The following is a 17,311-nucleotide window of genomic DNA, read 5'->3' as shown; positions in this document are numbered from 1 at the left end:
CTCTTCCAACTCCCAAGTATATCTCGATTCCACGTTAAAATTTAATTTTGTCCATTAGACCCATTACACGAGGACAAGTGTCTACCGCTTTTTATTTTATTTGGTACTCTCATATAAATAAAAAAGCCTATTAAAAGAAGAAAAACCTTCCTTAGCAGATTTTTATTTTCATTTTCAAAGTTAGAATTAATTCAAACCTTTTAAATAAAGATAAAAAAAATTATATTTATCTCCTACCACAATGTTTAGTGATCACATGTTATATTCATTTTAGGTAGTGCCTAATGATTTTCTTAGATAGTCTCTGTTTCTCTCTCCTTTTCTTTGTTTAAAGTTTGGGAGTCGAATTCTTTTGAATAAAAGGGTCAGTATTAATATTACTAACTTTTCGAAACTAAACTAAATTTGATTAACTGATTTATCTAAAATTTAAAAAATTAAACTACTACAGAATATATATATTTATATCGAAGTTACTAGGGAGCATCTACCAGCTGTGCTAACTTGCTTGCTGCCTGCAGTCTGCAGATTAGAGTGGAGTCCTATGAGTGGACCATTTGGGGTTAGATGTTCAATCAACAATGGATAGAGGGGACACGTGGTGTTACTAGAGAATAAAAGATCCTCCTATATGAATATGATCATCTTCTTTTAAGATATATTATCATATCATTGTTAAATTAGCAGGGGCTAGAAACAGAGACGTCTCAAAACCCAAAACTAGAGAGAACTATATTATGCCACCTTGACTGACTACCAAAGCAATTAAATTACTCCTGCACTCCCTAGAAACAGGTGTTAGTCCTTTTTTGCATTTCTCAAATCGAAAGTCGAAACTCATCAGACGAATTGGAAATGGCCGCTAAGTTTAATTTCCTGCAGACCGATTTTGTCATCCATAATAAAAATCTGAGGCTTTAGGCACACGCATTACACAGTATGAAGAATTGAAGATCGCAGCAGCAGACACAAACTAAAAATTAATTTATGAAAAATGCTTGGGATGATCTGATACATGGCATCGATCATCCAGCCATCAAGCTCAGGTAATTATTCTTCAAACTACGCCATTTCCTATTTTATACTGTAGTATGTACTACTCCTAGTTAATATCAATAGATGCCTCAGTACATTTTTCTTGGGGTAAAAAGCAAGATATTTTTGTAACCCATGATTTAAACTTTATGGGATTAACTTTTAAGGCTTTTAATATTGAACCCGTTATATTTTTAAACTTATGGGTTCGCACTGATTATTAATTTGTTGTAATCTTAATAAATTTTTACACATAAATTTATATTGCGAGTCGAAAATTATAATAGGTTTAGATAAACATTGTGCTGCTATACTACATCCGCCCCCGCCTTCACAGGCAGAGCTAGGGAATAATAGTACGTGGTGATCAAGTTAAATCATAAATAGGGACGGATGTAGTATTTGAGTGACGAGTTCAATTGAACTCATAACTTTGGACGTGGAGTACAAAAATAATAAATATGAACTCATAACTTTAAAAATATAACAGACTCAATCTTAAAAATCATAAAATTTGAGCTAATAAAATTTTAATCTTGGTTCCGACTCCGGTCGTAAAGTCCTGCCGACGTACCTCAAGGAGTCAGGGCTTAAGAGGAGAATTGACAGCAGAGAACAGCGCATTCATAAGTAAAGCTGTCCCTCCCATTTCTGCACAATAATTCAAGCTTCAATTTGGAAGAGCGGGAAAGGATATCCCACCACATATTATTGTTAAGCAGGTTAGTACATATGCCCTTATACCTTCACTGACTCACTGTTCTTTCTATTTATTTATATACATAAAAGTACACGTATACGTACTCTCTCAATAAAGTTTTAACTTTTATTAGTGCATTGATACGGTAAGTAATTATTTGCAATATTTAATTACTTAAAAGATATCAGGTGAAACGACCTACTCCAATTATTTTAAAAATAAAATATGTTAGAATTATTTATTATGACAATATATATATATATGAGATTTAAGTTACATATACACTGATATTGTAAAAAATATTATATTATAAATATTACCATGTGATAGCAAGGTTGGTGAAGTATTATATCTATCAAGTCATCAAATAATATTTATATATTATTAAAATATACCATAACCAGCCTGATTATATAAATATTTTTCTTTTCACTTGATCATTAGTCATTACATATAACGTAAACTCATTTTAATTGCACCCACAGGCAGCCTAAGTTTCATTAAATAGCCTTACCTTGTCGAAGTGGAGCATATACAAAACCGAGATTTCTGTTCTCTAAACAATTGTAATGGAGTACGTAATTATCAAAATGTAAAAAAGAGGGGACCTTTACGATAGAAACCTAAGCCGATAAGGTTGCTGATAATTTGTCAAAAAACGTTTGAAAATATTGTCAGATGCTTATCCATTCAGAAACCACATCTCTTTATTCTTCTCTTCTTACCTGACTCTGTTCAGCTGTTTTCCCAACAGTCTTCGTTTCATATTTGTCAACGTCAGGTGAGAGAGAAAAAAAACCTTATAGGAGTATACATTATCAAAGCATTTACTACCTTTGTTCTATTTTATTGAACATATTTCGTTTTTGGTCCGTTCCAAAAATAATGACTCATTTCTTAATTTAGAAATAATTTAACTTAAACTTATAATTCTACCTTAATGAAAATAATTCAGAAGCTTTTATAACCACACCAATACTGTGAGTCCATTTTTAACTTGTTTAGGACCACAAATTTTAAAAGTTTTCAATATTTTTTTTTTTTTTTTTTTTAAAGAGATAGTACTTAAATGTATGTCTGTGTGAAAGAGGGAGTAGGTGTGGGAAAGCAAAATTATTACTCTTTCTTTCCCATTTTATTTTATGTGCCACGGCTTCTTTTTGAAATCTTCGTGTCTAATAAATATAGTCTCCTATGTGTCGCTATCTATATTTTAATCTCCATATCTAGTAATATATTGCCGCATATGTGGAAATACACTCCTTTAGTTTCCTTTCATTTGGAATTTTTTACATAGCTGATAATCTTTGGTTAATTACTGGAACGAACTATCCTTCTTAAACATTTGCTTATAACCTTTTAAACCATAATGTCATCAGTGACTTAGTCAAATCTTCACTAAAGAGATTCAAAATAAAAAGGAGTAGACACATGAAGAACCAAATGAATTTAACATTTACTATATATACACAAAAAAATTATTTTAACCATATAAATACAGTATAATTGTCCTGTGAAGGGGGATTAGATGAATCTCTCACACCCTTATCTCCGCCCCAGATATACGTTATGATATATATCAAAAGTTAAGATGCAAGTATAATATTATGAAAAATTAAGCAGCTTTAACATCAAAAAAATCCAAGAAATAGCCCTTGCATGTTTAGGAAATGAATTATAATAGAAAATAACAACGAAAAGGAACAATAAAAGCAGCTTTATAGCTTTTAATTAATCATTCTGTAGAGTAGCTTTGAAGATGCTTTGGTTGAATGTTACCCGACTCTTGGGCCTTTCTTTTTCATTTCCACTAAAATCCTTCCAGCTTTGGCCATGATGACTACATAGTTAGGTTTAAAGAAGAATATGTTCATACGATTTTCTTTATTATTGTTTCATGTACTTGTAATCAAGATGCTACTTCTCTAATATACCATCTATTTTGTTCTTTAGCCAAACCCTCATCAGATGAGTTTCATTCGTAAGCAGCCACGCTATATCACCAATAACTGAACAACTTTAAAATATCAAGAAAAATATTACTTAATAGGGAAATGAAATCTTGTTGAAAATCTACATATTTGTGTCTCACTATGTTTTCATCTCTACACAAAAGACAGAAGCACTAGACTCCTACTAAAAGAAAAACAAAGAAACTGGACTCCTACTCCTAACATTTTCTATCTCGAAAGAATCTTATCAAAAACTACTTGATTGTCTAGTAGTGTTTTCATATTGGTGTATCTAAAAAGAAGAGAAGCAGCCAATTATTTGGCTCCTACTGCTAACATTTTGTAATTAGACTACATGGTAGATGTAGTATTTCTAAGTAGCTGATGTAAATTAAAGTCTGTGTATATATGTATACGCACACATTAATACGCCATAGGAGATGAACCTTAGAACAAAATGGGTCAACCCAGGATTCGTGGAGAACCAAGCGTGCTAAGAGAAAGAGCTGCTCTTTTTCTCTATTTTATGCGACATTATTTTTTCCTAAAGGCTTATTCACTTGTCGAATTTCCTGCCTTTCACGGTTGAGCGGAGAGTTTAAACTCTTGTCAGTAACATCTCTTTTTCCCTCCCACCCTGATGGCTGATGCAATAAAGAAAAGTAATTTCAGACTTTTTATTACATGATATACTTATTAAGATGAACATCTTTTTTTCTTTTTGGTTGTAATTGTTTTTACCTAAGTTAAATAGTTTTCAATATATATATAACAATATCGATGAATGCGATAGCAGGTGCGATAATTAATTCTGAGATTCTATAGGGTCTCAAATATTTACCTGGGCCCTAGTAATCACCATAACAATCCCCACGCGTCCAAACTCCATAGCCCTTTTAACCACAACAATATTTGAGCAGAACTCTCCTCACCGCATACAAGCGCGTTCTCTTCACTCGGTAAACCAACCATTTTGACAGGCTCCATTGCCATCCAATCACCGAGTCCAAATCTCACTTTCAATAATAGTATTGAAAATAACGACCGAACAAGGAGCGTGACGAGTTGAGAAATAGTAACTATTCGAACAGTAGACACGCGTCCAGTTACTGGAACCTCCCACCAAAAGTATTCGCCACTTTGGTTCTAATGAGGTACAATACGTGTCATTTGTTATGTCTGAGTGCTTTATACGTGTCGAACTCTGATTAGCTCTTATGCGAACACCAATCAGGCACCCAATTTCCCTGGATACGCTGCTTTATCATGGGACCCACCTAATCCCTGTCCACCAATCATAAATCTTCACTATTCTACGTTTGCCCTAGACACGTGGCTTTCCTTCACCCCAATCACTGTGCTGTAACTATGATAATCCGCTGGACCACCGGTCAAATGTTATTTTTTCGGTCTAAAAAAAGCTCGTCCAGAAAGCTCCTCAGCTGTGATGGACGGTGGAAATGGTTGGCCAGCCGCTAGATACGCCGGTGGACCGCAGGATACAATGATAATGAACAATATAATGCTAAGATTCCGACCGATCGCACCTAAACCGGTCGCCGGGGGTTCATCTCCTGGTTCAACACCGGAAGGAAACAAGATAGAACTTGTTACCAAACGAAGAGTCAAAAGAAAGTACGTTAGAGTTAAGAAAAATAGCAAGTGCAAAAGTAACAAAGAAGAAGGAGAAAAGGACGGATCCTTACAGTTTACTGATAGTAAAACTGTTTTAACCCTTCAGTTGATGCCTGAAAGCAGCAGCAGCGTTAAGAACTCTCTAGAAAATATCGGATCTAGACCTTTTTGGATGAATTTTCAGAAATCGGAGAATAACGATGTTTTAGCCGTAGGATCAGTGGATCAGATAGATCGGACGGTGGAGATGCAGAAGAAAAGGGTTATAGAGTCATGGGTGATGGTGGATAAAATGTCAAACACGTTGGTAGATGGAGAAGCGCTAGGGAGTACGGACATGGAGAAGATGAAGAATTTGGAAGCTGACACGTGTCCAGGGCTCATATCAGACGGCTTAGATAGGGTGCGGTGGGTGAATCTGGCGTATAGGAGATTGGTGGATCCTCTAGAAGGTTCTGGAACACCGCCGGAGCTGGTGACGTGGCTGGTTGTGAAGGAGAAAATAAATTTGCCTTCTTTGCCAGCTTTTGCATGCACTGTAAGGATACTGTATATGAAGCACTCACAGACAATGCCGTGTGATGTGTGGAAGATGGATTTTGGAGGATTATTTGCATGGAGATTTGATGCTAAAGCTGCACTTAGTTTGGGTCGTTGAAGAAATTCAATACCCTCTTCAATTCCTGCAGCAATAAGGGATAATCAAAAGCTAGCAGGTAATTATAATATATCTCAGCCAAAATCATGGCACCCTATTAATGCAAAATAATGAAATTGGTGTTTCTTTTGCGCATAAAATCTGGCGCAAAAGGATGCACTTCTTGTTTAAATCTCTACTTATAATTGTAAAAAGATATTGTTGAGAACGTTAATTGTGAAATTGACTGGCTTTCTGTTAATTTCAACTCTTGATAATTAATTTTATGTGTTTCTTAAACTTATTAGTTCAAAGTGAAGTCATGTAGATAACAGGTGAATCAACTCGAGTTTCAAAGATGGAAGATGTCCACGATACAACTATGATTATCTATATAGTTGAGTATACTTTTATGTTAAAGGTGAGTTTCTTGTTCAAGAAAAATGAATGTTATTTTGATGAAAACTCAGAAAGAATATTTGAGAAAATTATGGTTGAGAACATCTTCAACTACTTAAAACTAACTAGTTCAATTCTTATGATATGGAGGAAGTTGATTTTGTAACAACTAATAACACTAGAAAAACTAAAGTTGTCTAACTTTTTCCCGTAAAGAGTGATCAACATCATGACATTTTCTATCGTTTCTGGAGAGTCGATCAAAATTCATTCTTACAAATCATCTTTCAGAACTTACTGGGAAATGAGGAAGTAGCACATAGATGATTTTTGCTCTTAGTTAAACTATCTGCTGAAGAACATTTGTTTGTTTGCAAAGAGTTGGCTAAATGAAAATCATCTTTAATAAGCTAAGTGTATATGTTTGTTTCTCCCATGTCAACATCCCTCAATACATGAAGACTGCGACAAATACTAAAGTAAAAGTGAACTCTTCATCTAATCCGGAACAATTGATATCATTGGACAGGTTTAGATAATTAGGAACCAAATAATGGAAATCATTACAGGATGAGGCTGCTACTAAATGAATTACTTTGCTAACTTCTTATTCTCTTCAATGTTTATCGTTTGGGAAAGATCATATTTTAGTGAATTTAATTTGTATACGCTGATGATGTAAAAAGTTTATATTATCAATGTTTTTAACTTGTATAACATATTATTTATCTTATTGTCTAGTTTATCAAATTAGGCTTATTATACACGAAAGTGTTTTAGGTTATTTTAATATGATGTTATTTTTTATTGTCAAATGCACGTATATAAGTTAAACTCACAGAGAATGAAACGTTAAGCCTACTTCTTCCTTTTATTTCATTGGCACACTTGGTACCTAACTAAGTAGAGTAGGTAAAGTTTGTGAAGATTACACTATTATCCTGACAACTATGTTTTGTTATAGTACTAGCTAGCATTGATGGTAACGTTAAAGCTTTCTGACTTTGATGCTGGTTCTTTATACTTTTAATTAAACTACTCCTATTAGATTTGTTAGTGATAATGTATGATCAGCGGATCTAGGATTTAAATTTTATGGGTTCAGTTTTTAAAGTTTTTAGTATTAAACCCATTATATTTGTAAAGTTATGAGTTCATATCTACTATTTTTGCAAGTTTAATAAATTTTTACATATAAATTTTTATTCTGTGTCAAAAGTTATGGGTTATAATACGCTAGGTCCGCCACTGTATATGATATAAGTATAATGAATCATTACACCATCCCATGAACGTTGTGGGATGTATGGTTAGAATTTCTTTCTCGTTAACTAAGTAAATATTTCGTATTCGTCTACCTATGAGGATGATGAACTTCTTGACAGGGACCACTTTACGCTTAACCGATATGGATTCAGATTAGTCGGATCAATAAGTTTCTAATACCGGATATATGGTTAATAATTCACATCACATAACATGCACAAAGAACAGCTCATACTCTGATGCAAATATTTGTTGCCAGGGTTAGGTTACTCGGAGAATCTCTTGTACAGCAGAAATCAATAGGTCCATGTCGTTGAGAAATTAAGTACTTGTGCTTTTCGCCGAAGTTCTATTGGTTCTCTTTTCTTAAAAACCAACCCGGTTTCAGAAATGTGTCTAGGCTTTATATCAAACTGCGGCCTTCTGAATTACTATTATCTTAACCATAGTGTATCTTCTTTTACTTTGCGTTGTCGTGGAACTAGACGTTAGAAGGCTACAGTAATATAGTGTGGTTGTCGGTAACACTTTACTAAGTAAATGTATGTTCAGGTGCATTGACTCTGTCTTCAAAGGAACAGTACTACAAAGAAAATATTGGACGAATATGTTGTAATTAGGAATAAAAAAAAACTAGAAATTAAATTTTTTACAATAAAAACGTATGCTTTAGTTAGGCATGCAAGAGTTAGCAAACATTTGATTTTTTTAGTTATCACTTTGTTGCCTTTAACAACAGTGTGTAATATTGTCTCTTTCGACAGCAAAGCAGATAAATAACAGCATATATATAAGCTTATTTCTGAGTATTTCCTCTTTTTTTTTTCCTTTTCTCTTTTAAGTTTGTGGATAAGATAGTAAAGGAATATATAACAGTATAAGTTGCAGTCAACTGGAGTTCCAGCTGAGATTAGAGGGTATCGGGTGAGGCCGCAGGAACAACCACCTGTCCCTTATACTTTGCAACTATTCTACTTTTAGGGATTTAACTCCCCTTCATTTTCCAAGTTCTTACTTGGATGGATGACATATATCTTATCTTCATATCAATGGTCCAGATTTAATTACCTAAACATGTACTTAACCATGGTTAGGATAATAATATTCATTATTGTTTTCGGAAATTTTGATATTCTTTCCAATTTCATTCTTTTTCTTCCTGTTTAAATAGAACAACACTTACAAGAGAAATACAACCCATGAATAATACATAAAAGTATGCTAAAATATAAAAAAATACTGAATTCAGCCAAATTGATGTATGTGTAAATCTATTTTATATATTACATTTAAAAATACCAGAGTATTGTAAGTTTTGACTTTGGGTCTAATTAAAAGTAGCATCCAAACCTACACTATTACTATTGAAATTAACCTAGCGTTTGGATATAGATTTAATTTAAACTTTAAAAAAATGTGCTTTTGAAGATGATGAGATGAAAATAAAGTTGAAATTGTGTTTGGTCATTCATTAAATTTATTTGAAATTTGTGGGTAAAAAACTTCAAAAACTATTTTAGAGCTGTTTTTGGGATTTGAAGATTTTGTTTTCAAAATCAGTCAAAAAATGATTAAAATCTATAAACAAATAGATATTTGAAAACAACGTTTGGAAAAGGCTCCCAAATTTTATGGCCAAACGAGGGCTAAATTGTCTGTAACTATTTTTAGCAGCAAGCCACTAAGGCATGTTTTCTCGTATTTGTTTTCCTCTTCTTCTTTTATATATTTGTAATAATTGAGTCAATCTAGTTTTTTCCAAGATTTTGGTGATGTTACATGTTATATTTTGAGACTTTGTCTGTCTTAACGACACATTTTCAGTTAGAAACTTAGTAATCCTTCTAAGATAATAAACAAATTATTTTTGGTAAAGAGTGTGTTGGGAATACACAACCTGAATTATTGCAATCTTTGCACTGTGAATCAAAATTTTACTTGAGCATTGCATGTATAGAAATTCTTGTAGTAAAAGTTGTACTCATCAAATATATAGTGCACTTAATATATACTCCATTTGTTATTTTGAACTCTATTTATTTTACGTAAAGTGAGACGTCCTAATAACATTGCGACTCTTATCTGATGCTTACAAAAATAAAGTACCAAAAATTTACCGAATTGTGTTGATACCAAAGAGAAACCAAAATAATTGAGCTGATCTTGAAAAATCTAATTTTAATTATACATAATAGAGTAACAAAAAAGATGTTATTGTATAATTCTTAAAATAATAGGTCAAATCGAACTATTGACACCCCTACTTTTAATTTTGTTGTGTTTTCTAGTGATGGTGGATATGGCTTATGTTGGATTTTTTCTAAAGGGTGTGAATGAGAAATGAAAGAGGCACCTCTTGAACTGTATATCACCCTTTCATTGTCTATATATTTAGAGGCTCGGTCTCATTTTTCATGTATGAAAAATATGAAAACTTTTCCTCTCTTTTCTACATTGTTGCATTATTTTTTTCAAATAAACATAAGTGTCAAGTGTGATTTGCTCTGTTTGTCGAGTTCGCTGAAGTTCGGTAATTTCGATTGTGAGTATTATATAATAGTTTATTTCATTCAAAACTATGGGCAACAATGAGGGGATTAAATTCCTTAAGGATATTTAAGCAACTTGTGGGCTTGGAATTATTTTTTGTTTTGTTTATTGAACTAATATTTTTTTGATTTTCTACAAACAATCTTAAGAAATTTAATATGGCCATTTGTCTGCCATATATGGAGAGAAAATTGGAGTATTGTCTTCGCGGTTACTTGTTGTATTTTCATGCAAGTTGTCGCCATACTAATTGTGGCCACATGATCATGTAGTGGCATGAAAACAAATTTTCTAACAGAAGTGCTTGATATCGCGCACAAATTGTTGTGAAAAGAAAAAGTCGATTGTCATATATATGAAGAACTTTAAGTTTGTGGGATTCTGGCTCACGTAGCATTAACAAGTATACCAACTACTACGATTGAAGTCCTCGGGTATTCAACAGAGTGTGAGAGGTTTTACTTCATGAATTAATTGATGAAGTTGATTGAGTTTACTCAACAGTCAGTAAAAGAATGGCGAGAACCGTTTGTTGCTGGTGAGTTCTATCGTTGTATTGGCTGTTATTGTAATATTTTGAAAAGTTTGATATAGAAGGCCATGAGTAACTAGTACTTTTGTATTCGTGAATGCATAAAATAAGCGAGCGTGTTTGTGGTGGAGAAATTAGGCTGGTGTAATCAGAAATTTACTTATTCAATCCCTTATTTTCTCCATTTGAATCTACCCTTTTAATGGCAAAGTCTGAAGACTAAAACCAAACAATATTATGATGAATAACGGGATTGGCATTCATTATTCTCTTTGGAGAAGGCATTTGTGTTACAAGTCTTTTTCGTTTCTATCTTTTGATCCATCAACAGCAAGGCACCATTTTAATTAATGACTTTCCAGCAAACTGCCATTGCAATACTTCAACCTGTGAGGCGAAGGTAGATAACAATCGGAATTTAATTTTGATTGACGGCACCAAACAAATATTGTTCGGCGTTGGAACATATTACTTCACTGCTACTATTAATTATAGCAAATGATGTTGATGTGGAAAGTCACAACGTCGCATTAATTTTATGCCTCCAACAAATTACGTTTGATGGCACTGGTTTAATCACCAACAGATTGTGTCATTTGAGAAAGGGGTCACAGTTGCGTTTGCTTTTATCATTTGGATATTAAAATCTTAGTGATTTTCTACTTCAATTAATTACTCGATTTGAAGATTAAAAATTTCGCCAATTATTAATTCTGGTTGTATCATGATATAAACAACAGTTCCTCTTGTTGGCTCCACAAAGCAATTGGGGTGGTGAATATGAATCTCATTTTGAAGAAATATGTTTGGAATATGACATTATTCATCAAACAAATGCCCCTTACTTGATACAATCCAGTGAAATAGCGGAAGACAGAATAGAGCGTTAAAGAAAATGATGAATGCCTTGTCGAAAGTTCTGATTTACCTCAAAACTTATGGGGATAATTTATTCTATATGAAGAATGAAAATAAAGAAAGCCAACTTGAAATATTATAAATTATAGGGGTATTTGGAAAAAATGCAAGTTCCTAAACCCAAGAGGATAAAGTTAGGATCAAAAACCATTGCTTGTATTTTCATAGGATATGCAACTAATAGTAAAGCATATCGATGTCTGGTTCACAAATTAGAAAATATCAACATTCATATTTATGCGGTGAAGAATCAGATAATGCTAAATACCTTAAAACATATATCCATATAAAAAGGAATGTGAGTCGTCTAGTGAAAAATCTAAGCGACCTCAGAAAGAAATAAAAGTAAGTACACCTACTAAGGAGAATCCAGGACGTAGTAAACGTCAAAGGATAACTACTTTCTTGGATCAGATTTTCTGAATTTTTTTTTGGAAAATAAGCCTAAAATTTTTAAGGAAGTTATGTCTTCCTTAAAAGGACAATTTCGAAAAGAGATAATTAATGGTGAGATAAAATCCTTATTACATAACCGTACTTGGGAGTTAGTTAATCTTCCTCCAAGGAACAAACATTTGGGTTCCAAATGGATTTTCAAATGAAAGATGACGACATTATTGATAGGTATAGGGCAATATTTTTTTCATGACCCAATTCCCACCTTGACCATGATGGCACTCAAGACTACTGCTAGGCAAGACGAAGGTAAAACCATCAAGTCAAAAAACCATTCATAACACTTTTAAAAATCAAGAATTTCAATAATAAAGCAGAGTTAAGTTTAGAACCCATGGTTAAATACCTTATCTTTGCTAAGTTACGAAATATGAACAAAACATAAAGAAAAATGATATAGATATTAGGTACAACCATGAACATTTACTAAAAGTCCCCAAAACCCAGTGTCACAAGTGAATGAGTATCTAATGAAATATACAAAATGCCTACACTACTGTCTGAAATAAAAATAGACAGAATAAAATAAATATAGGGAGAAGGGGACGCTAGGTGCTGCGGATCGAAGCATGGGGAGCAACTTATCACTAAGTCTCTGACTGAAGCAACTACGCGCTTGGGTGACCACCCAATGTACTTATCTCAGTACCTGCACAATCAGTGCAAAAGTATAGTATGGGTATGTAAATAAATGCGTACCTAGTAAGTATCTAGTCTAACCTCGAAGAAGTAGTCTCGAGAGGTCGACTTCGATATTTATTTGTGGTCCAATAACAATATACATAAAAGTAGACATATATGAAATACAATAAGTAAGAACAAATAGGTGATTATAAATAATATGATTCTCAACATAAAAATAATTATGAAATCATTAAATACCATATGCTTCCTCGAATTAAACAAAGATAACCAATATCAGATACAATGTTAAATCAAATCAGAAAAAGCTCACGTGTACTCTGACTCCCTATCGAATACTAGGGCTGTTCAAAATCGAATTGTAACCATTAATTGAAACAAAAAAATAATTTATTGGCTTATTGGTATTGGGTTATCGGGGTAAAGGTTGGTGAATGGATTGAGATTTTATAATTAACGGCTTAACGATTTGGGGACGAATTACTCAATTTCCTTATCGGATAAACCGTTAACCCGTTAAATAATTTTATATTTATACTTTTACCCCTACGTATATAAAGTAATTTTTGAAACTCTAAGGTACTCTTGGGATCCTCAAGATACTCTTTCTTGAATTCCCAACTATTGTTTTCCCTTCTTCTTTTTTTTACAGTCAAAACATGTTATGATTATAGTATATTGAAAAGCATGTACTCAAAATGATGTATGTTAAGAAGTTATGTGCATCTCTTCTTTCTTCTTCTGTTGTTGGTATACATATTCCTTGATTGTACGGTTATCCTGAAGAGTAAGGGATAAAAGGCACTTCCTTTTAGTGCTTTTTAATATAGCAGTAGTAATTAAATCTGACAACTTACAGAAAAATATTCTTAGCTATGTTCAAATAATTTATATTTGATTTAGCCGATAATCACCCGATAATCGTTAATCCAATACCAATCCGCATATTGTCTTATTGGATGGCTGGCGGATTACTACACTTTATAATCCGATAATTGATAAGCTAAACCGTTAAGCGTAATAATCATCCCAATTCGCCTGATAAGCACCCCTATCGAATATTACGCATGAATTGTGCCAAGGTCGTACGACCTGATCCACAAGAATAGTGTTGCATAACACCGCAGAGGTTGTACGACCCGATCCATAGATAAATCTCATAATACTACCCAGGTCGTGCGACTCGATTCAAAATAATATTTTATAGCACTTCTGAGGCGTACGACCTGATCCCATAGGAATAGAGAAACTTTCATTGGGCCACTGATAAGTGGAAATTTTGACTACTTATTAGCGCCTTTTAGCTTTTGTTTTAGTCTAAAAGTATTGAATTGTGTTCCCGAAACTAATAAAATTGTGCAAAATTATAGGAATGCTGGAAGTTGGGCTCCCGAGATGAAATCCGACTAAAAAGGAGCATTCTAAGCACAAGGCATTAAAGGAAACAGAAGCACTCAATGTGCGGTATGTAGAAGGAATTTTGCGGCCGCAGAAGAAATTACGGACCGCAGAATTCCATCTGTGGCCGCAAACAAAGAAGGAAAAATTAGCAGACAATTATGCAAATTACAAATCGCATATGAATTGTGCAGCCGCAAAAGCTGGGCTAAGGGTCAAGATTAGAGAATATGCAAAAAGACCAAGTCCATAGCCTCAGTGAATTGCGAACCGCAGAAGATTTGTGCGGCGGCAATCATAATATTGTGGACCGCAGAAGAGTGCCTTGCGGCCGCAGTTCTTAATCTGCGGACCGTAGAAAAGTTACCTTGTGGCCGCAGTTCAAAAATGTGCGGCCGCAGAACTCCAGCTCCTACCAGATGAAGAAATCTGCAGACTGCACATGGAATTGTGCAGCCGCAAAACCTCCCGAGGGGTATTTTTGTCTAAGATTTTTAGCCTTGTATAAATAGACGAGTTTCACAAAATTAGGTCAAGTTGGAACCTCTGAAATTACTGTGGCCATTTTTCTTTGCCATTTTAGGAAGTTTTACTTTGTTTTGGTGTATTTACAATAGATTTAATCATTTTAAGATTTCATTATGAGTTTAATAAGTCTTTCTTCTCTATTTTCTTCAAACCCAATTATGAGTAGCTAGATTTCTACTAGGGTTGTGACCCAACCTGTCACGTCCCAAACCTGAAGGGGCGTGGCCGGCACCCGGTACCATACTTGGCCCGAGCGTACCACTCTGTAAATGTGAACTCTAGAGGAATAACCCTCAACCTAGGCCGATGAGGCCATATTCTGAATCATCTGGAAATATCGTTTGTCTCATCTAAGGGGTAAACATACCCAAAAACTCATATAGTGTTATACAAACTATACAGGACTTGTCTACAAGCCTCTAGAGATAGTTGAACTGTATCATGGTCGGGATAGGGCCTCGACCTACCCATCAAACCTGTATATATATAAAACGGACTCCAAGGTCTAGACCTGGTAACTCCGGGGAAGTGGAGCTTACCAACCAAGCTGATATTTGGCTCTGTCTACTGGGAAGGTCTATCCAGCTGTCTATCAGGACCTGCAGGCATGAAATGCAGCGTCCCCAGCAAAGGGACGTCACTACAAATAATGTACTGAGTATGTAAGGCAACACAATAACTGAAAGCTGAAACTGAATTGATGATATAATAACGGAATGTAACTGGGAGTCAAAAATAATCTAAAGATATGCTTACCTGCTGATACTCACTCAACTTTCTCCATATAGTATGTAAAATAGTTGTCCGGCCCTATAAGGCTCGGTATGTGTAACTGCCATGCCGTAGTAGGCTCGCTCATAGGCGCTCGGCCATACTAGGCTCTGTATCTCGGCCATTCTGGGCTCGCTCATAGGCGCTCGGCCACAGTAGGCTCGGTATATAACTTACCATCTGATCAGAGGTTGCCCAATAGGGGCCTGCCCACCGATTATAGCTCGATGGTGGTAAAAATTACTGTAACACTGTATATATATACACTCTCTGCTCTCTTAGCTGAAATAAGACAATATTAAACTGAATATGAAGTCCCGATAAGGGAGAATACTGTAACTTCTGAGACTAGGATAATGTGAATAAATTTAGGAATACGGACTTCTCTTTATGCCTCGTTATCAAACTCATATAGTTACGAGATCATGCCAAAATGAAGAAAGGTTTAGCCTTAACATATCTTATCACAATCTTTCCAATAACCAACTTGAACTCTCCTCTTCTCACCTTAATCTACAACAACGATAATAATACTATCATTAAGTTACGAAAGGTACAACTAACGCACAACGAACGACAAGCTTATTTTGTATTAAAACGGACAGCATCTCCTCTATAATCCTTACTTCCTCCAAATTCAAGATAACACCACAACACCAAAAACAACAATAACAACATATATACATTAGTTTCCAACCTTATGCACACCACACAATACTACAAAACAGCCCAACACACCCCAATCTCTTCATACACAAAACGACCACCGTAGTAGTGTCAACAACCCGAAATTGTTACGATGAACAACCAGCCCAACATCCTGCATTTATGTGGTGTTTCTCCACACCCTTCCTCCTCCAAAACTCCACAAAACAGTAGTAAAACACACTGCCCAGCAGCACCACAAAACAGTCCATAAAACAGTCCACAAAATAGTCTGCTACAAGTGAATAACTCAAACTCACGGCTTCCGATCACCGTCCCGTGAGTTCTTACAAATATAGAACGACTTACTATGCATATACAGCAGAAAAAATGGATGAAAGAGAGCAGTAAACTTACCTTATTTGTTGGATAACTCAGCTCCTATCTTGGTTCTTCAAACTCTAGGCTTTACCTCCAATTAGAACTTGAAAGGGAGAGAAAATCAATTGGGGTTTGGGGAAAATTTTTGGGAGGACTTTTGCAGAGATTAAGTCTGGTTATTGTTCTCTATTATCAACCTAATATATGAAGGGGATAAGACTTTAAAAAGTCCTCTTTGAATGACCCGAAGTGGCCCATTTTTGGACGACCCGAAGAGGCCCATTTTTGGATTTTCGTTTAAGCAAGTAGGTGACAGTCTGCGTAGTCTCGGAAAACCTCTCATATCTCTCTACTCTGACGTCGTATTGACAAACGGTTTAATGCGTTGGAAAATAGACTCATAGATCTTTAATTTGATGGGTGGAACACCCCATAAATCTACGTATATTGGGAGAAAATGCCAGTTACATTGGACCCAAAGTTTTAGTAAAACGTATGAACGTAACTTGTGATGACTTTCATCGACTTTTGTTCCACCACTCGCTTGAATTCAAAATATAACACACGGCTATCATACGAATAAAATAACTCATAACATAACCTCCTTATCATGTTAAACACCCTGGTCTCACTCCAAAAGTACATGCTATAACATTCCCCATTTTGTCGATTTTCGACGAAACATTATGTTTTTCAATTCCTTTAGCTTTTGAATCTTCCAACCATCTTTGTACTTTTTGTTCATGATCTTCAATATTTGTAACCTCCGAGTTAATATGATTAACTTACTTTCTAAACTTTTCAAATATGATTTCATTTTTGAGCTTACATCAATTGACTTACGACGTACTCGTACGTACAAAAAC

The 17,311-nt window shown here is 34.5% G+C and overlaps 1 protein-coding gene and 1 long non-coding RNA gene across 2 annotated transcripts; one reads left to right on the top strand and one right to left on the bottom strand.

The window, feature by feature from the left end:
- Positions 1–3,172: 3,172 nt before the first annotated feature.
- LOC142171562 (uncharacterized) lies at positions 3,173–4,661 on the bottom strand. The gene is made up of 2 exons (XR_012701272.1): positions 4,529–4,661; positions 3,173–4,331 (listed from the first exon to the last, which is right to left on the bottom strand). It is a non-coding gene; the product is annotated as an uncharacterized LOC142171562 (long non-coding RNA).
- Positions 4,662–5,134: 473 nt separating this feature from the next.
- LOC107767518 (uncharacterized) lies at positions 5,135–6,221 on the top strand. Its single transcript, XM_016586551.2, has one exon. It carries the CDS (start codon positions 5,135–5,137, stop codon positions 5,978–5,980), a length of 846 nt encoding a protein of 281 aa, XP_016442037.2. The 3' UTR covers positions 5,981–6,221.
- Positions 6,222–17,311: the final 11,090 nt, after the last annotated feature.

This window comes from Nicotiana tabacum, chromosome 17 (genome assembly GCF_000715075.1).
Source record: "Nicotiana tabacum cultivar K326 chromosome 17, ASM71507v2, whole genome shotgun sequence".
Lineage (NCBI taxonomy): Eukaryota > Viridiplantae > Streptophyta > Magnoliopsida > Solanales > Solanaceae > Nicotiana > Nicotiana tabacum.
Note: the sequence above shows the minus strand (reverse complement) of the source record. Positions and strands in the feature narration are given on the sequence as shown.

Excerpts from the sequence above, each read along its gene's own strand:
- LOC107767518 (XM_016586551.2), top strand. The coding sequence starts at position 5,135 with ATGGACGGTGGAAATGGTTGGCCAGCCGCTAGATACGCCGGTGGACCG.